This window comes from Rhea pennata, chromosome 7, assembly GCF_028389875.1.
Source record: "Rhea pennata isolate bPtePen1 chromosome 7, bPtePen1.pri, whole genome shotgun sequence".
NCBI classification, from domain to species: Eukaryota; Metazoa; Chordata; class Aves; order Rheiformes; family Rheidae; genus Rhea; species Rhea pennata.
In genome coordinates, this window is record NC_084669.1 from 2,593,538 (window position 1) to 2,620,435 (window position 26,898).

Sequence of the window (26,898 nt, forward strand, 5' to 3'; positions counted from 1 at the left end):
TGTATGAAGACTAACCACAGTTATCTTTAGATAGAAATTCCAGCATTTAAGTAATCTTATTTGTAAATGCCTGCCTTAAAAAAAAATAAAAAAGGAGAAGAAAACCAACCAACAGAACAAAAACTCATGTAATTTAAACACTATACCTGACTGTACGTGACTATGAAGTCCCTTACACTTATGGCATCTAAAAGACTGTCATTCTTTATTTCTACGGTTATCTCTCCGTGAGTCACAGAGCCCTCTGATGGCCAGTACTGGAAGCATTTTTCCTGCAAAATTGAAAGAGAATCATAAAATGTTCCTTGAAAATTTTTCCAGTTACCTAATTTTTTATGAGTCTCCTCTGTAGGAGAGGTCTTAACAACCACATTCGAAATACTTTGGAGTGGAATGGCTAACAACCCCTCGGTTTATATAGCAATAAAATATTTCCACAACATAGGCCACTAGGATATAAAGGGCACGGATTAGCGGTAGTAAATACCGCTTTATAAACAGATTAGAATAAAATTAACATCTAAATGCAATGAAATGTTCTTTAAAAGTCTCCCAAAAGCAAACACCACCTCCCAGACCCATACCGAAACACCCCGGCTGCAGAGCGGAGTCCCGAATCTCCGGCACTGCAGCAGAAAGGGATACAGGATGATTTTCATTACTCAAGAACAGAATTAGGCAGGTTCAGAATAAGCCACCGGAGCTACACGCTGGCCAGACAGCAAGGGAATCTGGCAGGAAAGCTTTGCCCAGCTTCTCTCCAGTCCAAACCAGCTCTTCAACTGGTGTCCACTTCTGGTGGCCCTACCTGCGTTGTGCCTTTGATGGTGGACTGGGCTCATTTACAAAACACAATTCTCAGTAGTTTAAGTCAATTTTCTGAGAGTTCAAGCAAAAGCAAAAAAAAAAAAAAAAAAAAAAAAAAGTGGCTACGCCTCACAGTGAAGCAGCAAGTCATTTCAGGAAAGGCAAAAAAAATCTATTACTAGAATTTGCAGGAAACAAATAGTTCATCTAACACTGGCACTCATATCTGTTGCATTTTTAAAGCCATGAGGAGGGTTTACAACTGCTAATGGAAATCACTTTGCTCAGTAATTAGAAACAGCACGATTCGTACCTGCTCCCTTTCTTGAACTTCGGTGAGCATAACTATAGTGTGACATTTCCACTCCCACACCATTCGCCAAAAATCCTCCACGGTATGAGGAAGCGGTCCTTGCGTGGCAATGAAGTAATCCTTCTGGCGATAGCCCTACGTGGAAAGAAGAGATCTATTTATACGCAGGACACTTATTCCAAATCTGGGCTATATTTTCAAACAGTCTTCAGAATCTGCCCCGAACTTCATGCAAACGACTATGCCCCTCAACAGACATCTGATCAACGTTTTCAGAGTGTTGTAAGTTACGGAAAGGGAAGTAGTAACAAATATTTTTTAGTTACTTCCCTTACTCCAGGAAGCAGAGTAAGTTAGAATCCAATTCTAGGTGAGTCCAAGAGATTTTAAAATGTTAAAATATAAGTATTCCCTTGAAATTATATCCATTTTTACAAGAGAAAAAAAGTAAGGTAAAACTAAACAAAGACTGTGATCAGCCACCAAAGCCATCATGGTACTCAATGGCCACTCTTTTGATAAACATTTTATTCTTAAGTTTTGTTTGTTTGTTTGTTTAAATAGCATCTACAACGCTGCAAGTTTTCTCCTACATCAGGACACTTCCATACTTGAAAGGTAAGGGGAGCCCGGAAAGCAGTACCGTCTGCTGTTAAAATGCCAAACAAGGAGACGTTTTTGGAAGAACCAAAGGAATAAAAGTAAAGAGTGACAGAATTCGATACTCGGAAAGGCTAGTATACAATTTCTCTCTACTGAAATTTGTAAGTTTAAACAGGCTGTTTCATGATTTGAAGGCTACCTCAAATTCTCTGCACACGGTTGTGACACCGAATCTACAAAACACCTGATACTTGCTCATTGCCAGCAATGCAGTAAAAAAATCTCAAATTCTGAATGTAAAAGGCATAGTCATGAGATTTAAAAGGAAACATTTTTGATACAATCTTCTTGGATGAACCATAAAAGTGGTTGTAGTCTACAAGCACGCTTAAATCATGGTTAAATTAAGTATTTCTTTCAAAAAAAGGTTAAAATAAGAGCCTACTTCCAGGCTAGGTCATTGCAGATGATGCAGTTTCTATCCAGCTAACCCTTGGAGTGATTTGTAGTGCAAGAGACACGAATGATTACACAACATGAAGTCCCACCTCGAAGATAACGCTGAGCCACTCTTGGCTTCCCCTTCCCTCCACCCAGCTGGGTGCCTGCAGTGAGATGATCTGACAGCCCAATAGGTAACTAGCAGTTTGACATTACTCCTACCAAAAATGAACATGAACGGCAAAGGAATGTCCGATGTTAAGGTTTGGGGAAGCATTTGAGAGCATGAGGTGAACACAGTGATAAGGCAGAAGTGACCCTGCTGTAATCACAGGAGAAATGGCTTTATTCTGGTTTTATCTGGAAGAGGACGATCAGGCCCTGAATTCCCTGTCCAGGTGAGTTCACCTTGTCAACCTGCAGAAAAGCCAATTCGTAACTCTGAGTCATACGAGTTTTTACAGTCATGGTTGAAGGAACCAAATTCTGCTTGCTAGGGAACTGAGAAGGGTTCCTCAACGAAAATATTAAAGAACATTAACCACTGCAGTTATTAGCCTTACTGCAAAATTACCACATAACTCACTTTCTGAGCTGCAGTTCTATTCACATACAGCTGTGATCTTTGTAACGAGCATCCAAGACCCTCAATCATTAATAGAGTTTTATTGCTTTAGGATATAATTAATTCTCATATTTAAATACAACTGAAATGCAATAGATGGTGTTGCCCAAGCTTTCAAGAGCAAGGCAGGAATAAAGTTAGGAATTAAGCCAGGTCTCCCCAGGTAAACCAGAGCTCCCAAACTTTTCCCTTCCCCATACTAAATACGTCGGGTTTTTGCTTCGCAAGTCAGCAAAGCGCATGCTCAGTGTATTTTTTTAACCTGCATGCAGGTAATGGAGCAGATAGTTGTAGCACTAATTAATCTGTTTCACCGTTTGTTTTCTCAGGATTCAGGGTTTAATAAAATCTTTAGTTTGTAAGTCTAAGTTTAAATTACATAACCATTTAAACTGAAATTGAAAACTAAAATGAAAAATGCATTTGGAAACTCTCATAAGCAAAACCAAACCAAAATGCCAATGTTCTTCATAAGCGGAGTCGACGGTATCTCTTCAAAAAGACTCATCAGCAACAACAAAATATTTGGCTTTCAGTTTAAACACGTTAAGATTTTTATACGTACATCTATGAAGGAAGCATTGATGTAGTCTGTATATTCTTGACCTCTTTTCATCGACAGAATCACTCTGTTAAAATCATCTGAAAAATAAAAAAAACAAGTATCAATTCTTTCTTTTGCTAACTAAAATTTATGCGGACGCGCTCCTAGGCGAGGTAACCGCGGCGCTGCCGGCGCGCGGGGGTTCACTCGCGACGCCGTCGCGATCGTCCCGTCTTTGCGACGCTCGTTTCCGCGGGCACAAAACCGACCCCTCTTACACGGAATAATCTGGATGACTCTCGCCTTTTTCATGTTTGCTGGAAGATTGCCAGTCCTCATGTTCTCCTTCATTATTCGAACGTTCGTCAGCTTCTGTAACGAAACACGCGGACGGGGGTAAGGGCGAGCCGAAGGGCGGCGGCCGTCACGGGGTGCAGAGCAGTCACGCAACAGTCGCCCCGTTGTCCTGTCTATGGGATGGGATCAAAAGCAACACCCTTCCATAATCTGTTTCATATTGGTGAATGTTTACAAATCCGCACACTACACCAGTAAATTTTAAGGTCGATAAAACAGCAGCGAATTCCCCCATCCCTCTTTCTTAAGGGCTGTTTGGGCCCGGCTTTCCGAAGAGGGCACGGAGAACCTGCATCTCCAGTCAGGATCGCCGCGGGTCCTTCAGCAATCATCCCCCACGGGAAAGGGTCGCCTTACTTCCCTCTTCAGAAATTCCCTTCCATGAAATCAGCCCCTTTTGAAAACCTGCTCGCCTTCGGGTCAAATGGCTGTTGTTTTCTCTCTCCCCAGCCTTTAAGCAACGAGAGAAAGACTGACGAGACCACTGAACCGGCTTATCAAACGCGGGCGCCAAATACTCCAACTTGGCTCTACGTATTTTCAGCTTGCGCCCGTGAAGGACCAGCTCCCCACCGCTATTTAACCGGAGTGGGCTGAGAGCGCTCCCGGGACACGGGACACATCCCTGCTCGGTTCTTGCCCCAAAGACCTCTTACGGGCTAGACTACGCGGAGGCAACACATGCGGATAATGCAGGCTTGTTCTGCCGAGGTGGGGCTTGGAGGGTAAAGACCATCGCTGTACACATACATCCCAGGAGCTATTCAATATACATTCAACGCGTGTTAATTTAATTCTCAAACTGCAAGCAGATTTTCCTGCTGCATTTGCTGGGTTCTGAGTTTCAGAAGCATATCCCGCCTCAAATAAAAGCTGTAATATCGGCAACAAATAAAGATGCCTATACACCCCAGAAATCACTTTTCAGTCACTGCGTAATATACTTTACGCAAATAAACTTTACGGCAGAGACTCTCCAACTGGTTACAGCATAGGGCGCAGTGTGGATGGGATCAGTGCTGCTGCGTCATCTAAATGCTTTTCAGAAGACACCGCAGAACTAAACGCTGCTCTCTGTACTTTATGGAAAACAGACTAATCTTTGGCAATCTTGCTAATACAGCAGACAGCAAAAAAAAAAAAAAAAAAAAAAAGACTTAGGAGTTCTGGAAAAGGCAGAATAATTGATGGGCTCATTTACTGCCTTCACTCAGAGACCAATGAAATTACTTATAAAAATTTATACTTACGAAACTTATGAAATTTGTACTTGTTGCTAAAATTTCAGGCTTATTTTGCTTCATTTTGTTTTCCCTGTTCCAAAATTTCTGATTAAAGCAATTCTTTAAAGCAAAGGGAGAGATCCAGCTAACATATTATCATTTAATGCTTTAGAATCGTACACAGGATAAATGTTTTTGCCTAGCAAATGTCATAAAAGTTCTAAAGTAACTCAGGACAGTTAAAATCTACGTATGTCCTAAACAACGATCGCAAAAAGCCAGCATTTTTGGTTTCTCCATCAGAGTTTTCTCTAAACAGAAATGCTAGATATTTAGCACAAGATCTGAAAATTCACAGTAATTCGCCCTACAGTCACAACTAAGTTAACATTTTTGACTTGTAAATTAGGGGGGAAGGTAATCTAGCTCTACCTGCATCTAGCATATGACCAAACAAAGAGTTCCATTTTATTTTTATAAGCAAAAATTACTGAATGCATATAGGAAAAGGTCAGTAAAATGATGCAAGTCTTCAACCAGCATTTTAAAGAACATTTTAAATGATGTTAAAGCAAGGCCCCAGGACTTGTCTCATCCCACTGCAGGCACAGAATAAGATAAATGAGGTGTTCAGCTTGGATTTTTTTTTTTTTTTTTTTTTAAAAAGGTCATGCTTCCCCATTTTTGAGGTATCTTTTTGGTCTAAATGTTGAAATCTTAGGGCAAAGGCCTTCCATACTTACTTTAAATTCTTCTTCTAGCCCTATTTTGACAAGATTCGGCGCTGTACTGTGTGATGACTGTAGATGTTTTTCTAAGGATGACACATCCAGTTCCGTGTCCCCATAGAGGTAGTATTCAAGTAAGGCTTGATAAATGAATGAATATTGCATCTGCAACAAGCAAACAGCAAGCCCATGAGCAGACTGAAAAGCAACAAAGTGAAAGTGCATCAAATCTGGCACTTCCTTCTCTCACCTGGTCGACAATCATCAAAATAGAGTTTAAGCTAAAACAGAGTTTTCTACTACCTCACTCACACTCCCTAGAATTCCACCCTATTACATACAGGGACACGATTACTAACTAAAACGTGCCTTACGGCGGTTTGATCACAGCCCTAACTTGTCTGGATCTTCTTCCCCAACCTTCTCCTTCTACCGGCTTTTGCTCAGTTTGCAATAACCCAGCAGCACGACGCAACGGGAAATACTGGGGCACGCATCAGAGGGGGGACGCAGAGGCACGTGCGACTTTGGATCTGGAAAGCGGTGACTCCAGCCTGTTAAAGTCTACTTACGTCAGTCTGAACCATTTGTGGACGCTGATTCCGGATTCTCGAAACAAACTCGAAAACATCAACTTTCTGTTCAGCGTGCATCATGTCTATTATGGCATCTATAACGATAAACGTGCCCGTTCGACCCACTCCGGCACTTCAAAGGAAAAAAAGACGCTTAGATGAGCTACAAAGTCTTCATGGACTGCTACAGCAAAGACATAGGCAGAGCTTAGGCTGTTTATACCGGACTGAAATACTAGGAAACACAAAGTTTCATTTTTGGCTTCAGTAGTGATACCAACACAAAACTCACCCTTTTTCCAGCTCAGAAATGGTAAGATCGAAATTACATTAGAAAAGATCTCTAGGGGGAAAAATATATTATTTGACCATCTACAATTATTCAGTTTAAGGAAAGGATGGAATTTTCAATATTTTCTCTTACTTCAGAGATCCTTCCTGTGTGGTTGCTGTTGCATGTTATTTTAAGAATAGCAAGTTGTTAATAAATTCTACAGTTTTTAATACGGCTATCCCAAAATACGGTTCTGCATCTCCTTCAACAGCCACGAGAGGGAGCACGATTATTATAAATTATACTACTTGAATGCCTTTCAGCTCTTCCTTTCAGAGGAAAAGGGCATGGCATCCTGTGCTAGGCATTAATAGCTCTCCTTTAACCTTCTGTTCACCTATTTTATACAGCAACTGCTGTAATGTCAGAGAAATAACTTCTAAAACATGGCAAAAAAATCTCCTCTCACCCTCATGTTCCCAAAGACACAGGCTAACTTTTTTAAAAGTACTGGAAAAACTAACTACATGTGTGCGTGTACACACACACATAGTCTTAACAGCGAATACTACGTAAAAACAAGACACTATTCCACGTCTGCCTGGAATGACGTTAAGTCTGCTGAACCAGGCAGGCAAATCAAGGAACTCTCCGCCGAACTTCACAGAACCTCTTCAAGGTACAAACCCACTGCAACCTTCTACCTCCAAACTCCTTTACGTTTACTCATCGATTTGGCAGGTTCTCCTCCTTTCCCTCATGCTTTTCCCTTCTTCCAGCCATTTCCTTTTCTCCCATTCCCACCGCTGTGACCTCCCCTCCCACCGCTGGAGCAAAGCTTGCCTCCCGCACCTCTCACTTCCTCGCATTCATACTCGACCACTACGGATGAGTCCACCTCAGTGTCTCCTACTTGCCTGACTCACAGTTAGCAGATATTTCCCTCTTCCTGCCCTGGAAGCCACCTCTGAGCGTGGCTTGCTCATCTTCGGTTTCCACTTGTCCTCCACGAGCACCCCGAGCCCTGCTCTCAGCCTCCTTGGCTTCCTGACTTCTCTTCCCTCTGCAGACACCATCCCTTTGTCCAGATCCACCGTTTCTCGTGCACTCAACTGCTTCACCGCCTCACGGTTAGCTCCCTTCGGACCAGCTTCGCTCCCTCGAACCTTGCACATTCTTGCTGGAGGTGATGACTTCATCACTGACATTTGCCTCAAAACCTCACTGATTTTGTCCATCTTTTCCCTCCTTTAAGGTCTCGTTTACTCCATTATTCCTCCTCCATTTCTCTCTCTGCTTGAGAGAGTAACATCTGAAAAAACATATTTTGGTAGAAACTCCCCACTCCCTCTCCCCATTTTATCTGCTGTTCTTTACTCCCAAGTGCTAAATTAGGCCTTTATTCACTTAGAAGCTTCTAACTGAGCTGTTTTGGTTCAGAAGGACTGGATGATGTGTTCCTAAAGGCTCCCTCAGAAATGCACCCTTACTATCGATGAGTTTCCCTTTCCTTTTCCCGACAATTCAACAGTGTCATATCCTGAGCAGTAAAGGAAATTAAGTGTCACCTTTTCCAATCTTTATTTCTAAAGCGCATGGACGTACTGCTCTAGTCCCAAACACTGATACCTAACAGTGCTGTTGCATTCTTTTCGAGCATTACATTTATGTCGCTGCATATTTGTAATGAGAGATGTTTTATTTTTACCGTTTCTTACCATTACCTACTTTAGTTAGTCTAAATACAGAACGTCCTTCGGGTGAAAAAATAAAGCTCAAACTCAGTATTAGCCTCCGCTGAACATCACAGCACAAGGCTGTATGTGGTTTTCACAGCAAAGGCTATGTGAGACAACTCAAATTTTATTTTTCCTTCTTAAATTTTGCTTTAAAGACTCTTACGAATTCGAGCAAAGCAAGGTCTGCATGGAAAAGAAGAAACAACAGGCTGGCTGGCCACGACAAACATGCTCTTTTTCAATGGTGCACAGCGAATGTCTCAAAGGCTCTTTGAGACTATTTCTACATATCTAACATAAGCAGCGGCAAAGAATGAAATGCATTAATCTAAAACCATTTCCTTAAAAACAAAGGCCAGAAAGACAAAGCTGTTATTCTTTTCTTTTGCTTCTAATCTCAACTGACAAGACACTTTTTGCTTAGTTGTAAGCCTACAGTGGCTATTGGGTGGTAACTATTCTTTTAAAACTGATTTGCAGTTTGTTTGTTGCTTTATTAACATTAACTATCCAAGAGTTTAGCACAAACCTTTAAAAGCAGGAAACTCAAGTATTTGTGACTGAGTAAGCATGAGTAAATTCTACATTGGTACGCCGGTACATTTTTAAAATTGCAGCATGTAAATCTCTTAAGTACAAGCCTTCATTTAAAAATTTCTACTCATTTAATGGATCATTTATATAGCAAACACAATTTTATTGTGGGAAAAGTGAGGGAAGAATTCTCAGAGGAGTAGTTAGCGGCAAAGGTCACAGATTTGTATTACATGTCTGTTTTTCTGACAAAGAACATATTTATGCCCAAGACTGGATCTCACTCACAGATAAACAACTTCTGTTTCAGTGTTAAAGTGACAGCAAAGACAGATCTTTTGAATTCATTCTTACCTTGAACTCTAAAAAAGCTTAGCATATTATTGCAATTTTTTTTAAACAGACTTTGTAGCCTTCAACAGAAAATCAATATTTAGCCTTGACATTTTATATACAATCCCCGCCCGAGCTGGCAGAGTGGCTTAAAGAGCGCATACGCACCTACAGTGCACCACAATTGGTCCAGCATGGGCAGGATTCAGCGTTTTGACTTTCTTCAGGAATTTCAGCATGCCGATAGGTGTGAAAGGCACTCCAAAATCCGGCCAGCTGGTAAAATGAAGCTGCGTAACAAGCCTTGGAGCTTTACAACCGTCGTGAAGCTGCCAGAAACACACAGGCTCCGAGTTAGACATATCAAGTTTTAGGCATAAGTTTATAAACAAACTACTATGGTTATTTATTACTTGTATTCCTTCAACATTTAGATCCGGAGTCAAAGATTAGGAGTTTACAGTGCACATACAACACCAACAGAGAAAATTAACATATATTTTTTTTTTCAGTGGAAACCAGAATAATCCTAGAGAAGGATACATGAAAAAAATGAGATTGACAATTTATGTTAACGATGGATGAATTATGATATCTTTTTTCCACTTATCAAATCCTTATGACACTTCTTTCAACAGCCTCAGCTGACAAGCACAAAATTCGCTCTAAAACTTCAAGATCTGCGTCAACCACGAGATGCAAAATGTCGCCTTTTACAAGTCATTTTATAATGAAAAGGCTAAAGATACGGACACACATCTGACGCCAAAACCTTAGAGGCCGATTACGAGAACTGCTCGATTGCACCTCACCAGTCTGTATCACGCATGACAAGTGAAAAGAGAAGTGTTAGGGCTTTAAGGAGAAGAGCTAATGGCCGTCTACTGACGGTTTCAGAAACTTATGTACTCTTAAGATTAAAAAAGAGATATTGCGGAAGCAATGGCAGTAAAGCCAGAGCATTCTGTTTCACCTGCATTTATCAACCACCATCTGTTCTTAAGCTCAGATGGTAAAAACCATCTCTAAGGCCAGTCAACCTCTGGCTTTTTATTTTTTATTACTTTTTTCTTCTCCTTTCTTTCTTAAAAAAGCCAAAGCGCTAATCAAGGCCGTTTATTTCAGTTTGGGGAACCGGTTTGTTTGGTTAGCCTACGGGTGGTCTCCATCAATGGAGAACCACGCCTCATCAGCAAGCACCAGTCCCACTAAGGTAATCTGCAGCCTAAATCAGCAACAGATGCTTTACAGTTCAAAACCTCTGTCTAAGGCTGAATGAGCCAACGAGCGTTTTTCTGAGGACCTCTCTCGCTCTCCCTGTAGCTGTGCATGGTGGTAGCGAGGATGACCTCGAGGAATTTGCCTCCCACCTCTCGCAAGGCAACGCACGGTGGACCTACGCTAAGCCACCATCACTGTCCTCTTTCGTGGTCTTTTGGACACGGACAAAGCTTTAATTTGTGCATGAGACTAACGATATGGCAGAAATCAAGAAGCTCTAATACTTTCTGACTTTGGCCAACTAATATCCACAGGGTACTCCAGATACCCACGTATATCCAAATTGACTTTGTTCTTTCATCTATGCAATTTGTCCCCCAAAAGGTCAGACCACCATGCCTATGCCCCCTTCCTGCCAGTTTAAATGACCGACTGTGGATGGTACGTGGCTACAGATAAGGCCAAAACTGAGGGCAACCTGCTACAACCCATTAAGTCGCAGCAGACACCGAATGTCCCGTGACACAGTGCCTGCCTGCCTCTAGCAGTGCAACATCTTTCTTGATTTGCACAGATATTTAGCCGATTTTCTAAATTTCTTCGAAGCGAACATTTTGCACTGCAACAATTTGCTTTAAAATTAAAGTGAAGACTCAACAAGAACGTTGTTACTTACGGACTGGACACAGAACTTGCGAATGGTGTAGTCCACGAGGACTATACAATCTTCCACCGACACGCGGATACTGCCGTAAGTCCAGCATCCTTGATCAGGCCAATACTGATAACATTTGTCCTGCATAAACATACAGCCTGTTTTATAACACTGAGACAGATTTCCTTACTGGTCGGTCATACAGAGAATAATAGTTATTTGCAAGTAATGTACATTAGTCTGTGTATGAGTATATAGAGTTTAATTACCTGACATAACACTAACACTTTGCTCAGACTATTGATGCTTTAATTTATACAGAGAAAGTAAGAACAGCTTTGCCGTTTTTTTTAAAAAACTAGATAGATCTAAACACTTTTTTTTGGCTTAGAAGTTTGGGAGATTTTTGGATAGCAGAGAGAGGACTTTTGGTATCTCACCCTTTCATTTTTAAGTTTTAGGTGCAATTAGTGAGAAACATAACATAGTCCTCATGTAGGAGCCATCAGGAACATCAAGTTTTGCAGCTCTGGCTTCTCATATTAGAAACAGGCTCGCACAGACCGCCTTTGCTGTTTGAGCTTGGTATGGCAATACTACAAGTACACGTAAAATAAAGTAGGAGTACCACCACCTTGAATAGACAGAAAAGAAATGCCTTTCATCGAAATTGCTCGGAGCTTAGAGCCTCTCAATTATCTTTTCTTCATATTGGAAAAAAAAAATGCACAAAATAGTTACAAAGCAAACTTGCAGACGCTGATACTGTGTATCAGTTATCACAAATGCACCTCCACCTCCTCCTCAAGGAAGGTGAACTACTGGACTTAATCAACATTATTTCACAACTGGCAGGAGAGGTCACCCTTGAGCAGTGGAAAAAAACTCCAGCAGCTGGGTAATATTCCCTTACTCCATCTCCTTACAGCTATAGGGGAAAACAAGGTTGATTTGGGGGAAGGGGCTACTTGTCTTTGAGAACTTTACATATGTCAGCTCAGGACGTGGCATGATCAGTTTAGCAAACTGCCCCTGAGTGAAAAAAACAACAAGGAAGATTAAAAAGCTTCTCTTCTCAAAGGTACTTCTAATGGTGCATTTCCTTATTTTTTTTTTAAACTTATCTTCTTTAATCTGTGACGCAAAGATGTTAAACACATTAGCATTTTAGTAAGTGTCTCAATGTTCAGCTAATACACTTAGAAAGCCTACCACAGCAGGAGGAGAGGACGAGTAAAGGGGGGGGGGACAGGGGAACACAAAGCAACAGAATTACTCTCACAAGAAAGAAAGGTTGTTTTTTTTAAACTGTTAATTGCATAGGCTAAAAATTTTGAAATATAATACTCAAAAAAAAAAGAATAATGTTTGAAGCTTCGTTTCTAGCCAAAAACGTCTAAGTCTAGCCTTACTTGCATTGTAACAAAAAAAGAATTTGTCTTTGGCTATGACAAATGGGCTATGCAGGACAGAATTACTGTCAGGTATTTTTCCTTGATACCTACTTACAAAATTTTTATTTGGAAGTTAAAACCATGTTTGATAGCAGAAACTCAGGTATGCTGAAAGGGACTTGGAAAGGAACTGGTGAGAAATACTAATGGGCAGATGCCGAGCTGCCCCAGGCTGCTGGTTTTTGGAGCGTTCTTTCTAACGGAGATCCCAAACCAAACCCGAAGTTGCTTACCTCTTTTCTTTCTTTCAAGTTTGTTAACATGACAATAACTGCAGACTTCTGCTCCCATATCATCCTCCAGAAATCGCTGACTGTCTCTTGTTTAGGTCCTGAATGCACAGAACACAGTTCCACTTCAGAGACACAAAACCGACCAGGAGCATCACAGCTGACTCGCGGCTGCTGCGCGCCGGGTGCCCACCCACAGCTAGGTTGGCTACAAAATTCCCAGCTTTTGAATATACCATGTATTCCTTAAATAAAAAAAATCCTGTTTTCTTCCACACAGTTATATGCAGCGATGCTTTTCCTGTATCACGCGGGCTGTGTCATTTCTAAGAAGTCTTTGAAACACCGGTAATCCCCACGAGGTCTAGGAGAAGGGCTCGGAGGGGATGACAACAGGATGATTTGTCGTGACAAATCCGCTCTATCATGATTTTTCCTCCTTCAAACACTCAGTAAGTGGTTGGAAAAAAAAAAGAGAAAGAAAAAAGAGAAAGAGAGAGAGAGAAGCAGATCTCTCCTTCGCTAAGGAGAGGAGCAGAAACTCCAGGTCTAAAGGCAGGAGGTTATCCTACGCTCACTGCAATTTCATTTAAACTGTCACCTGTAAACCCCATCTTGTATTTGGCCATCATCTGCACCTGAAGATGGCCTTAAGACATTTCTCATGTTAAATGGTTTTAGTCATAAAATGTACACAACAGAGAGAAATAAATTACCTTGTGCTGCTATAAATTTATTCTTTTCTTTGTAACCCTAAGGAAATAAATATCACAGTAGTTAAAAGATGAAATGCCAGCGCGTGCTAGAAGACAATTATCTATTTAATACTAATTTCTAGTCAAAATCAACAGCTTGGCTAATAGACGAAAACTGTTAACTTACATCTATGTAGGATGCATTAATGTAGTCTGAAGATGGGACTCCGTCTATTTGGGACAAAATCACTCTGGAATGATCATCTGGAAGAAGACATGTTACACGCACGTTTGCATCAGAGCTACAGTTTCTGAAGCAATCTGAAAGACATTAGTTCTTGCTCCATATCAGGGCAAGGAAAGCTCTGCTAGCGACCGTATCGCAAAACACAGGTTGAACAAGTTACTCCCCATGAGCCAAATCCTGTCGACCTGACACGGATGACTTTTGGGTCTCAGCTTTGCTTTGAGTAAACTGTTCCTGGCCCCATTTTAGAAACTTCTGCCACAAAAATCCTGCTCTGCTCCCACCTCTGAGGGCCTCTGGGACTGCACTGGAGAACATCAGGAGCCCAAACTTGCCCATATTTCGTTAACAGAGAGTTAACTGGGCTGATTTAAATAAAAGGTAGCGCCTTACATGGTAGGATGTTCGGGTATCTGTTTTTCTCCCTGTTTTCTTCCTTATTTGCCATTTCGAACGTTCCCTGCACATGTCCAGATGTCAATGACTAAAAGAGAAAAAAAACAACCCACCATACCCAAAGTCAGTGTGCTATACCATGGCTAAACGCTAACGGCACGTGGCGCTCCGAAAAGCCGCGTTTATCCACGATGCCTTGCACGCAACAGAATTAAAACATGTTTGAATTTCTTTTTTTGTTTTCCTCTAAACAAAATAACTTTCCCTCATTAACCTAAAATCGGAAATGATCCCCTGGTAGCTTTCACCACGGAACACCAGTTTAGCAGTGTTGAAGGAATACGCCGTTTTTCCACCCGCAGTAAGCAGAAGACGGCTAGAACGGGCGTTCCCGCTGCAAAATGCCGTCTGCCGCAGTGACTCACAGGCCCGTGACCCCGTCGCGCGGCGCCGGATGCGTCATCCTCTCGAGCTCGCCTTCGGGACCTACTTTTAGCAGGAACGCTTTGGGATGCAAACGGCGCTGGGCCGCTCAGAGCTCAGCGTTACGGGCAGGGAACGCGAAGCGTGGCGGCACGGGGGACAGCAACGTCGCGCTCCTCCCCGAGAGCCCACGCTACGCTTCTGCCGGTAATCAGCCAGATCTAAGACTGCAGATAAATTTAGTCACGTGCTAACTATAAATGAAAAGTCAAAAAGGAAAAAGAAAAAAAAAACCCAGTCTTGCAGAGTAATTCAATGCAAATAAGCGAAGAGGAAGACACTTCAACATGAGGACGAAGAAGGGCGATGAACAAAATCGCAGGAGGTTGTTGTGAGCTTCCCGTAGCTCTTTTCAAACAAGTGAAACGTGGGAAGCGAGAGAGGAACGGGAGCAGAAGACGCAGCTTGCTGCGCCCGCGAGGCTCTGCAGATGGGCATGGCGTTCACTCCTCGCTCGCACTCCTAGGGAACTTCGGGACAACAGCTCTTCCTCGTGCTCACATGGGACAACGGTGGAAAGCTAGTTTAGAAGACAAGTAGCATTTGGGTAAATAACTCTGCATTCTCACTGCAGTGTCCTTGTGTTAAAACCTTAAGCTTGAGTCTATGGAGCTCAGCAGAGCACCATGCTCAAAGCTTAGAGCTTGCACAGAGCAGCCGAGAGCACGGGGGAAAAGAAACTGTCCCACAAGGAGACGTCGTGGTCCATGCTTGCTCCTTCCTCCTGTGAGCCCCTAAAAACGGGGCAATGTCACGTTGCGCTGCCTGAAAAGCATCTTGAACCGTTCACGCCAAGGGGCCTGAGCCACCCCAGCACCATCCCACAGCATCATGGTTTCCACCACGTGAACCACCACGAGATCTTAACCGAGTCAAGACTAAACTTTCTAAAGCACATGCTAACAGAAAGGTTTTCAGACATTAATCTGAAAATTGAGGCAATAGCCTGGCCGTCATTTACTTCAGCAACACACCAAGCTCATTTTGCTTTATGCACAATAAATGCAAGTAAGACTTATTTGAAAGGCCCCAAAAAGGCACGCGCTCGTGGTTTTGTTTTGGGTTTTTTGTTTTTTCACTGTGAAGAAAGAAAACAATCTTCAAAGTTGCCTATCTTCATATCAGGGAACAAATAATAAAAATGAAGTAACTGCAGAGTAGCAGGAGTCTCTGCTATTTAACTAGCATACAAGTGCAAAATGCACTTACTAAGGATAATTTAGGCTTTAAGGACAAAAGTAATAAAGAGCAGCATTAAGAACATAAATCTAAGACAACTGCCTTCAAAAATCCAACCTGCTGCCTACCTTAGTGACTGCTCTGCTTGGCTTCTCCAGGAGAATCGCTTGGAGCCTCGCCGCTTTGGCTAGGGCACAGCGCTGCGTTTCGCTGGGTCCTGGGTGCACTGGGGGTGCAGGTGTTTGAGCATTTCTACAAAACCTACACGAGTACAGAAACGCACCCCGTGCTTTGGGGAGCTCAGGCTCACGATGGGCACGGTGGGAAGCTTTGCAGCAGCAGGACCTTGCTCCAGACCTCTCAGCTTTGGGGCTCCTTAACCAGGCAGCACAGGCGGTCTGGTCTGAGCCGCTAACCTATTCCCAGCAACGAGTGGGCGAGTTTCTCAAGATTTCCTCTTTTTTCAGCTGTAGTTTCATTAAGCAAACAGTGATTTTTTCAAAGGCTAATGCCAAGCTCGACTTTCTGCCCCAAGTTCAGCATTCACACGGTACACGCAACATTTGGCATTTGCATTCCGGTTGTGCTGTGATCTTTTCCTCCCTTGAAGGGGGGCAGCTGCCCACCAAAGGGTGTATGGGAGCGTCATGATGGAAATTTGCTGGTGCCAAGGGCACTGATGTCTCAACCACTTTCCTTCGTACACCGTAACAACAGGCAGCACGAGGAGGTGCTCAAGCAAAGAGCATCCCCATCCCAAAAAGGTGTTAAAGATGTAAAGGCAAAACGTACTGGCATGCTCGCACAGTGCCTCCAAAGGCAGCGAGAGAATTTTAGGGTTTTTTTTTAAAAGAATTGCGCGTCTTCGCAGCCATTCATTTCCCAACTCCTGCCCTCCACGCCAAGGTGCAGACTTACGTTAAACTCCTCCCGGAACAGCTTCCCTTCGTCCGCCGACCGGATCCTGATTTCTTCCTCCAGATTTTCTACTGGGATAGGAAAATACTTCTTGGGGCCCGACGGAGACCTGCTGAGCAGCATCACTCTCTGCTGTTCTGTCGGTGCGGGGAAAATCAGTGTTAGAGGCACATGTATAGACAACAAGTGATTTCAGCTTACAAATTAACTCCAGCTGGAGGACAGCAAACCAGACTTCTGAAATGAGACTAAAACCGGTGATTTAAATAAAAGAAGAAAACAAAGCCGCAGGCCAAGTGTTCCTTGGAGGACATAATAAACTCAAGCAGAACCACAACTGGTAGAATTAATGGTTTCGGTACCGCCGCCGGATTACGATGCGGCCAAGGCAGCCGAAAAGACGCAGAGGAACGTCAAAACCCATCGCTTCGTGCAAAACGCCGGGGCAGCCCGGGGCAAAGGCGAGCGCAGACCGCTTCCCCGAGCGGCCCGCAGCCGAGAGCGAGCGGGGAGCGCGGCCAGCGCCTCGCCGGCATCCCCCGAAACGCTCCTGCGCGGCGAGGAACGCCGACCGCCGCAGAGGAAGCGGCGCCGCGCTATATTTAGAGGTCTCGACTTGTTCTCTGACTACCGTGCTCTTTTTTAACCAGTTCTTACATAGCCCCGATACAATACTTTTTGACATTATGTTTTTTTTATCTTTGTTACGGCATAAAAATCTCTAAGCCAGAATCTGTCCCCAACATCCTGTGCGAAAGGAAAACACCTGAAGCACCAGCACAGCCAAAAAGTCCAGTGGAAAACATTTGCACTTGCTGGGAATATTTTATTTTCGGGCTAACGGCTTGCAGTCCTTCCCTGCCTCATCCCCCTTTTTTGTTTCTGCTCCTGTACAGGAACTAGTTTCTAATTTTGCAAGCAGTTAAGGATTCCCTGCCCGCTTTAAGAAGAAACGCTGGAGTCCTCTTAATACAAGCTCACAGCGCCACAAATTTGGATCTCAGCTGGCTTCCTAATAAATTATTTAGGAGGAACAACCACAAAGAAGTATTTGCTGTATTGCAACTTAAGGCGAAAGTTAATTAAAAGCAACCATTGCAACTTAAGATTTTCTCAACGTACGGACGGCGTGCGCGCTCGGCGGGGGCGCGAGCCTCCGCTTACCTTGCTCTTCCAGGATCCCATTGGGCATCTTTTTGTCGCCGGAGCTCACGACAGCTTTCCTGCTCCTTCGAAACCTGAAACGCAGAGGACGCCTTAGGGGAGAGCCGCCGGCGGCGCCGCGCTCGGGGCCGCCGGGCGCTCCCCCAGCCCCGCCGCACCACGTCAGCCGGGAGAAGCTCCTTCTGCTCATCGTCGCGGGCGCCGCGAGCCCCCGCAGAGCGCGCAGCCGCTTGCATTTCCTCTCCCGAGCCCGGCGCCACGCCACCGCCCCGGCTCGGCGCTGCGCAGACGCCCACCTGAAGAAGTAGCCGGCCAGAAGGAGGAAGACGACGAACACCAGCAGCAGGACGAGCACGGAAGTCAGGAGGTCCTGGTGTAAGCCGCTCTCCTCCGTGGAGTCTGCGAAAGCCACCCAAAGGGTTTCCCCTTCTGCAGAGCAGCCGCTCCTCGGCCGCAGGAGCTGCAGGGCCCTTCGCAGGGGCCGCGCGACGGGCCTCGCGGTCAGATGCGAGGACGAGGAGGAAGGGGGAGCCCTTCACAGGCGCTCACAACAGATACTAGAAAACCTGTATGTTACAACTGGCTTAAAATTACAGGTTTCCAGCTGCTGTCAGAGGGTTTTTTCATTTATGCAACACTTTACGTTTCACTTTCATTACGCTTTCAGTAACTTTTTAATTGCAGCGAACAACTCAAAATACGACAAGTCAAAGTCATAGGGACACGGTATTGTATTCGTATTTGAACAAACGAAATGATGAGCCTCAGTCTTCAGCGAGACGACGCTGATCCTGCTTTTTCCAAGCGGCCAAAGAAGTCCACGCGGTAGAAGGAGCCCGTTCCCTCCTCGCCAAGGAGGAAAGGTCACGGTCTTCCCACCTAGCATCTACTGCTCACACGACAGGCGAACGGTGAAAACCACAGTGCCTCAGGGACGCCGCGGGCTGGTTTCTTTTTTTTAAAAACGGTATTTACGCCCGGCCTCTGCTCGCCCCTCTCGCGGGGCCGCCGCGCCGCTTCCCACCCGCGCCGCGGCCCGCGCACGTAAACCTTCGCCTCAGCTACCCCTAGAGCAGAAGCTTCCAGCACGCAGACTCCTACCCGCGCTGCTCCCACTTTTCCTTCTTTAAACGAGAAACATGCCTGGGTTTTACTAAACTGCGGGCGAGGGAGCAGCAAGGAGTTTGAATAACTCTGGGAAACACAGAGCTCCGTACGGGCGGGAAGAAGGATGCGATCCGGAGAGCAGGGATGCGAGGTTGCACACCCAGCGCTTCAGGACCGGGAATAAAACTTCCCCTATAGGTACAAATTCACTGGGCTGTGCGATGTCCTCGGCCAACGCAACAGCCCAAAGAAAGGCAGGGCAACAAAATTCACGGCACTAGACAGTTAAATCGTACATAAAGACAAAATGGACGGGCCTGACAAAATTGTGACCCGAAACCATCGCTTGGCCGCGTTCGGAAAATCGCTGCCGTAGGAAGCGCCTGGATGCGCGGGAACCCGTCAGAAACAGCCTAGCGAGCTCTGGGCGGCACTTAACACCGCCGCGCTCCGTACGGAAACGAAGGTCAGGCAAACCAAGGGAAAAGCTGCAAAAGGAAGAAAAAAATAAAACCCCCAAACCACCACACGGGCAACTTCGTCCCACTTCTGAAACCAGCAATTTTCAGATTGAATAGCCGAGAAATTCCAGATTTTTTTTTTTTTGGGGGGGGGGAGGGGGAGGGGAGCAATTTTTATCGTCGGTACTGAGTCAAAACGCAAGACACTGGCAGGAAGGAGGGGAGAAGGGGACCAGAGCGAAACGTCTGAGTCACAAGGGGATTAAAAACCCCCCAGTTCATTACACAGTACAAAATCCCCTCTCTCTTTCTTTCAGAATAACTCATGTTCCTTACACCCTGTTTTGGGGGCATCATTGGAAAACACTGATTCCCGACCAAAGGGCATGACAGAAAAGCTTGCAGTCACCCCTCGCACCAAGCCAGGAGGAGAAAAGTTCATTTTTCTGCCTCCATTTCTTTATTTAAGGACAGAGTGCCCTTATGACGACTGATGCAATTCTCTGCATCTACACCTCACCTCCCCCCCTCCCATTTCACAAGGAAATTAGTTCATAAAACCACAAGAAGTCCCTCTTCCTTGCACACCAACGCACCGCTTTCAGCAGGGCTGCAGTGTCAGACCTACGTGCAAGGACCACGTGGCAGGCATGGTGCGCTTTCAGATCGCTGCATCTACCGCCGCTATTTTCTTCAGTGGCTCCACTGGCAATTTTGTAAACAGAATCCAAAAATAAAGCGAGAAATTACGAGCTAAGTCTTTGTAGATGCAGAGGGTGAAAGATATCTGGCCAACACAACTGCCTAAACATTAAGTAGGACTTTAAGGGGAAACTGAAACACAGATCTAAATTATTTCTTTTTTTCAGTATTGCTTCAGAAGTTGTCAATAGAAACATGTAACTAAATACACGCTGGAAAAGCAGATGTTGTCCACAGTAGCTCTGCAGTGCACCATTTCCCACAGGAAATTCTGTACTGCTGCAACACAGAGGGAACGGTGGTCCACCACCACGTGGTCTTCTGTTTGCAGCCCCATGAAAATAACCATCCCAGGTACTTTGCAGAAACAGAATGAAATACTGACTTTCCCCTTGACATGGAATTAAGATAATCACCAGAAGGATGGCCACAATCCCCATCCTGTTTCTCCCGTCTTCTGCTAAGCTTTGCTCAGGCGCTCTTCCCCATCTCATTCCCTTAACGCTCTGCCAGATTGCTGCTTCTGGAGATGCATCACCACTTCCTTCAGGGTTACGAGGTTCCTAATTTCAGTACGCCAGTGTTAAAAGCAAAACCAGCACCCTAACCAAAAAGAGGAACTTAGAGCAGTGCCTGCACAGCAGGAAGCGTCTCGTGATCCACCACGCTCCTCCTTCCACCAGCCCTTCCCAACTGCTTTTCTTCACCCCTCTGTTTGTTACCTTGCACAGAGGACCTGGACAGGGCAACGGCCTGTGAGCTGCAATTTAGTGATTAACACCTTCCCCCCCACCCCCGCCAAATTCAACAACCACAAGCGTCACATATTCACAGACACGCAGGTGGTCTTAGAACAAGCAAACTCCCTCCGACCACACAGGCCTTGCTTTGGGGCAGCAGCACGCGCCCGTGCTTGGGGGCTTTTCTTTTGGGCATGACACGTGCCTCTCCTTTGGGTCAGAACTGATGTTTCAGACATCTGCAAAACATCCTGGCCCCTTCTAACTTTTCTTTTTAAGAGTGGCTGTTGCAATGTCTTGACACAGACCTCGTTCCATCAAACTGCAAATGAAACACACTCAGCCTTAAATAGGGCCATGCTGTACCTACACAATCACGCATAGATTTCTGATTGAATTTGTCTCTTGTTTTTGTACCTGTAGATGGCAAAAGTTTCTGATGGCATATATTCATTACCTTATTAGACTACGGGATCCCTCATGGGCTGGAAATATGACCTTTCCAGCATGTCTTTGCTAAAGACTTAAGTCCATTTTGCACCCAGTTTTGCTCCTACCTTGCCTGGCAGCCATACAAGACCTCTGGCATTAAATTAGGGGCAATTTCAGGTCAGATCATCTGTGGCCTGCGCGAGTGTGGAGCATCTCCTGCGTTACTCCTCCACCCCGCTGCTAAGCCTGCATAACGACGCTTGCATCCTCAATTTTCACTGCCATCGTCCCATGCTTTCCTGCAGTCCTCCTCGTGTGCCCGAAAGGACAGCTATTTGGAAAATAATTCAATTGGCTTGATTAATCACTGCAGTTTCATGTATGGAAAAGTTCAGCAATCTAACCTGTCTTATCTATGCATGTAGTTAAATAAACCCTGTAAGGTTCCTTAAGGATGGAAACAGGTTATCCTCCAAAAACCTGTAGGTCTGGCATGCCGAGCATTAGCTAAGATACACTGAAAAACGGAAAGAGATCCACACATACCTGTTGGCATAAATGGTGCTTATTCACTACCTTAAACAAGATCTTTTTAATACATAAAAATCATTTTTCACTTAAGAATAGAAACATGGGTGAGTTAGCACAAGGCAGGTGAGGAACACAGGCCAGCGCTCCCTTCCCGACACACTGCAACCAAAACCCCACGTTTCTGAAGGTCAGTATTCAAACAAGTCATTGAACTGGAGCTCCAGATGAACAAGCATCCACCAGAGCATCCCCCTGGCTTTAAGAAAAGCAAGGAAACCGGGCCAGCTGCCCTCTTCACTGCTCAAAGTTCTGAAAACGCCTCATTTTTCACATGACAAAGAAGCACTACGGACTCCAGCAGGACGGGAAAGTCACCACCCCTGGGTCCAGTTCTACATACTGCCACGTGGCTCTCTGTTTCTACAATAATTCTATATTCTTCAAATATCTTCAAAGAGGCCCACTAACTTATTGACAGATCAGTATTTAAAACAGCGGTAAAAAGGGGTATCGAAAGCCGTTCCATTTACTGTCTTTCCACCTCCCACCCATCTGATTAATTAATTACAACTGCGTTACTATTCCTTTACTGGAAAACACCCTCTGTAAAGACAGGCATGAAAATGTCAAATATTCAGAGCAAATGCTAAAGAAATTTAAAAATTTATAAAGGACTCAAAAGCTTTATTCCTGCATCTCCCAGGCTGCTTTCACATTCAAACTACGTAAGTTTAAATGAAAATGGAGCAACACAAATCGTGTACCCACGTTTAAAACGAGAATGAAAACAGTCACTACTTCAAGTTAACAGAAGTTTTAAAAATCAAGCATGCTAAAATTATACTGAAATGCAATAATTTGAGACCATTCCTTTCAGAGTTAAAAAAACAATCTTATTGTTTTGTATCATTCACCAAATCTGTATGCAAAAAGAAGGCTGGATCTGTTGGTATCCTCCAGCAACTTCCATAATCTTTTAAAGAGTTTTCTTGATACTTCAGTGAGGAATCTTTATTTTTGATTTAAAAAATATTGTTTTAGTTCAACAGCTATCGAAAGCATTAGCTAATCCTATTACCTTGGAACCCGCTTCATGTAGCAACATACTTTCAGTCTGCACATACTTGTCTACGAGACAAAATTCTTCTTCCCTTCCCACCATGGAGAAATGTTAACATGTATTTAAATAATAATGAAGGCTTTGATATTTTTTAAAAATTCAGTTTAGTCCCACTAAGCAAATCTAACTTGTATCACTGAAATCAATTAAAATATTGAAGATAAGATTACTTTTATCAGTATTATCACATATTCATACATACAGCACCATTTTGAATTAATCTTTGAAGATGAACAGCATCTATGAAGGAACTTCCTGTTTACTAATTTTATTAAAATCTTCTAGGAAGCGCTGCAACTTACTTTCATTACTTCTCTTCCCCAGCGCCTATATTCTTTCATATGCAGAACAAGTATCAGTAACCGGTTCTTCTGATGCTCCAGGTGCCAGAGAAGAAACATGGCACAGCTCATTTATTGACCAAAGCAATGGCATTTAGTAGCAATTTCATATTTGAAAGCCTTCAGCAAAACAACACTAAGGTTTTCATTACTGTTGTTGTTATTACTAGAGCCTCCTCGCTCCTCGAACCCTACATTTCCTAGATGCAGAGTGCCACACTGAGGTTTCAGAGCGTCTAAGGAGAGCAGTGCTCAGATGGACCTCTACTGCTCTCTAGAGCCTTAGATTTTGTTTAAAGCAAGATCTAAATTATCATAACTACAGACCAAAAAATTCTAAATGGGATCCAAAAAAACCACCAGTGAAGTGCTGTCCACTGAGTTTTCAGAGAACCTGAAGAAACAGCTCTTAAATGCAAACAGCCACATGTATTTCAAGTGTTGCTCTGTTAAATGTCAACAGCAGTACTTTTTTTAAAGTCAACCCCCTTAATGACTGCACCCCCTAGAGCTCGCAAGAGAAAAGCACTTTCTGTCACTGGCCAATCTTTACTCAGAACCACGGGGTCATGGGTGCTGGTTGCCCCTGCCAGTAGACATGCTTGACTTGATTCTTGCTTGGTTTTTCTTCCATGCGAGCATTAAGTTTAGGTAGAGGAAAAAGGAGGACAGACAGATGGACAGAAGGAAGGAATATCCTTATATAATAAGGATATCACAATGATATTTTCATATCCTTGCGTATTTTCCATATCCCTCCTTCTTTCTTTATGAAGGATAAGGAAAATGGGCAAGTAAAATATATCATGCATTCAGGGAACATGATAGTAGGACGTCTTCATGTCTTACATCTTAAGTAAAAATCTTTATTTGCATTGAAGTAGCCCCTTACCATGTGGTTGTAATACACTGGGAAGTAGCTGGAGGAGGGTTTGAAGCAAGAGGAAGAAATCATGAGGAACATGGGCTATAGTGGTGGACTGAGGAGTAGAAGGGAGCTTGCCAAAACTCCCCTGGCCAGGACCTCACCAAAACCAACCACCCAAAATCAACTATGTACTTACTTGTCGTCGCTGTTGGTTTTGGTAATTCAGTCCCATTTGGTGGTAAAGCGTGAACGAACAGAAAACTAGCACAAAGCAGCAGGAACAAACAGGGATGTTCCATCCTGGACCTAGGAGTAAACAGAAGCGTCTGGTAAATTTAAAGTCAAACTTATATTACTTTTTTCCTCTCATTTCACAACAAGGTTACAAGCAAAAGCAAGCGTTTACTTTAGATGAGGAAAGTCTTAACCTGCTTTATAGTCTCTATTACCGTCTTTGCACTTAACTTTCATTTCTGATGCAGAGGCAAAGAAACAACAAGCTGCATGCATTACGAATGCATTTGAAGTGTTTTAAATCCAAGAACAAGGAGAAAGCGTTCAGACATAGTTCAGAGACTGCTACAGACCGAGGGCAGATTCTGCCCAGAGCAAGCAAGAAGCTCCACTTCTGAGCGATCTTACACCAGCTGGCTTTATACAGATACGTATGTGCAAACAGTCTGACATACAGGCCGGTAGATATTCCTCCTGAGGACGCATCTGAGCCACAGCTACAAACCTGCAAGCTTTGTAATAATTTACTGGAGCTTTACAAGTATGGAAAAATTCAGATTTAGTGAGATCAGGCAATAATGTCTCAGCTACAGAGAACTCGGAACCCAGGAACTCGCTACGAATTAATAGTTGTAGACAAATGACCTGGTCCAGGATTACTCTAGACCCTCAGAACTGTGCTTAATGTGGAAAAAACAAATGCTGTTACTAATTAGCCTTACATTTACCCAGTCCCTAACAACACGTTCGTTATCCACGGCTGCCACGGATCCCCCCGGGTGAAAACGTGCAGCGCAAGCTCCGCTCCGTGCTTCGCAGAACATCTCCAGGAGAGGGCCCTACACCCATGCCAACACCACCACCGTAGTAACTTTGCAGAACGACGCTTGGCTCAGGCTCTTCTCTAGCCGTAGCAGCATCTCCGAACGCAACCCAATTTTGCAATTTTTGCACCTTGTTGCTCCAGCGTATTCCAGCTCCCAGAGACCAGTTTGGTTAGGCTTAACTGGATCCGAGCAAAACCCCTGGGGGTTGGCGTTACCTGTCAGCAAAGGAAGCCTCCGGCCCTTGGACTCGCAGGGAACCCGTCGCAGCGAGTGCCAAGAGCTTCTCAGCCCTTGAAGCTCAGCGCTCAGTCAACCTCCGCGCCGGCAAAACACATCCAGCTCCTCGCAAAGCAACTGCAGCTGCCAGCAGCTTCCCAAACCACTGCAAAGGGGGAACCACCTCGAAGTTTCCCCGGAGATTCATGTCATGAGGATTCTGCAGGTACAAAGACCATGCCAAAAGCCTTGCATCTGCACTCCTGAGCGTCAGGAGGTGGCACGTGCTCATAGCTTTGGCGCCTCAGAATTTATCAGGCATAAACACACCGACAGCAACTACGCAAGCGTTGGGATCTCTCTTTAGCCTGACGCCACGAGTGAACGCTTTGTGTTTCTGCTTACAAAAGAAAATAAAAGGATCAAAATTCATAGCAAGTTTACGAGGCCTGCCATTATACCGAAGCAAATGCAAGAGCCTGAACTTTGCACCGTTTCAGCAAGCTCCGTCCGTGACCACGTGGACGGAGGTGAGCGAGTGACTGCAATACGCCGGAGCGCCGTGTGCTGTTGCATAGAGGCATATTTACACAGCTACCATGATAGAAGATTTACAGTTATTACAGATTTTTTTTTTGAAACAACAAACCCACCACCAAAGAAACAGCACCACCCTCCATTCTCAAGAAGATGCAGTGTCCTGATATAGCACATCAAAAAAAGCAATCAATCTCCGGAAAAAACAGACTGGTAGAAAAGTACTGCTAAACCAGGAAGGGCAGCCATATACACTGAAAGAAGTCTCTTGCTTATAAAGCTGGAAAAAATGCAGGTATAAAACACACGCTCTCATTATCACCCAGCTTTCACATGGCTCGAGGACACCTCCAATCCGTAAAGCAATTTCCAGCTTGCCTGGAAGAAATAGGAACTGCTTTGATAACATGTGGATGCAGGGCATTGCTGTCTACTTATATCCTCAAGTCTTTACATTGTGATTATTCATGGGTAGACAGCTCAGGTGCTTAAGCTTTAACTCCCCAGAATAATATTTTCTTTTCTTTTTTCTGGTAGTATAGGATTATTAGCTATTCTTCATAATCTTAAGTCTTAAAGACTTAGAAATCCACTTTGAAATTCTTGTTCCAATCACAATTTTAAGTCACCACTGTTACAGAAAATAGCAACCATGTCCAACAGCAAATTTCACGGCATGATCGAAAAAAAGAAATCCCTGGAAAATTGCATAGCTGAAAAATTGCATAACTCAAACCCTGCCGAGGAGGCACAGCACTTAAAACCTGAATGCAGTCTAATAAGGATCGGCTCAGAAGCCCTCCAGGAACGCGAAGCCTTTGCACGGCTCTTCTCAGCATTCGCGTTATTCCCACTGCTGCTCCCACGGCCCAAGGCGGCACCACAGCGGAGAGCTCCGCTCCCCCCAAAACGTGAGGAAATTGCATTATTTTCAGGGCTTATTGGATTAGTATACATGCTTAACTCCTATTCTGGCTGCAGAACCAAATCCTCACCTGACCTAACACAGCAAGGCTAAAACCTAGGGTTTAAGAAAATGTGATA

The 26,898-nt window shown here is 44.1% G+C and overlaps 1 protein-coding gene across 3 annotated transcripts in view; it reads right to left on the reverse strand.

Annotated features, from left to right (window-relative positions):
* PTPRE (protein tyrosine phosphatase receptor type E) overlaps positions 1-26,898 on the reverse strand; it is a 72,391-nt gene that overhangs the window by 5,849 nt on the left and 39,644 nt on the right. For all 3 annotated transcript variants that reach the window (XM_062579597.1, XM_062579599.1, XM_062579600.1), the window contains 16 exons: positions 24,237-24,346; positions 18,035-18,137; positions 17,739-17,812; positions 16,575-16,711; positions 13,992-14,082; positions 13,539-13,615; positions 13,373-13,409; positions 12,660-12,757; positions 10,994-11,113; positions 9,265-9,425; positions 6,214-6,349; positions 5,657-5,806; positions 3,612-3,705; positions 3,355-3,431; positions 1,121-1,255; positions 147-272 (listed from right to left, as the gene is read on the reverse strand). In XM_062579597.1, coding sequence (XP_062435581.1) covers positions 147-272; positions 1,121-1,255; positions 3,355-3,431; positions 3,612-3,705; positions 5,657-5,806; positions 6,214-6,349; positions 9,265-9,425; positions 10,994-11,113; positions 12,660-12,757; positions 13,373-13,409; positions 13,539-13,615; positions 13,992-14,082; positions 16,575-16,711; positions 17,739-17,812; positions 18,035-18,137; positions 24,237-24,339 — 1,719 coding nt within the window. In that variant the 5' untranslated portion in view covers positions 24,340-24,346. The remainder of the gene's footprint in view (positions 1-146; positions 273-1,120; positions 1,256-3,354; positions 3,432-3,611; positions 3,706-5,656; positions 5,807-6,213; positions 6,350-9,264; positions 9,426-10,993; positions 11,114-12,659; positions 12,758-13,372; positions 13,410-13,538; positions 13,616-13,991; positions 14,083-16,574; positions 16,712-17,738; positions 17,813-18,034; positions 18,138-24,236; positions 24,347-26,898) is intronic.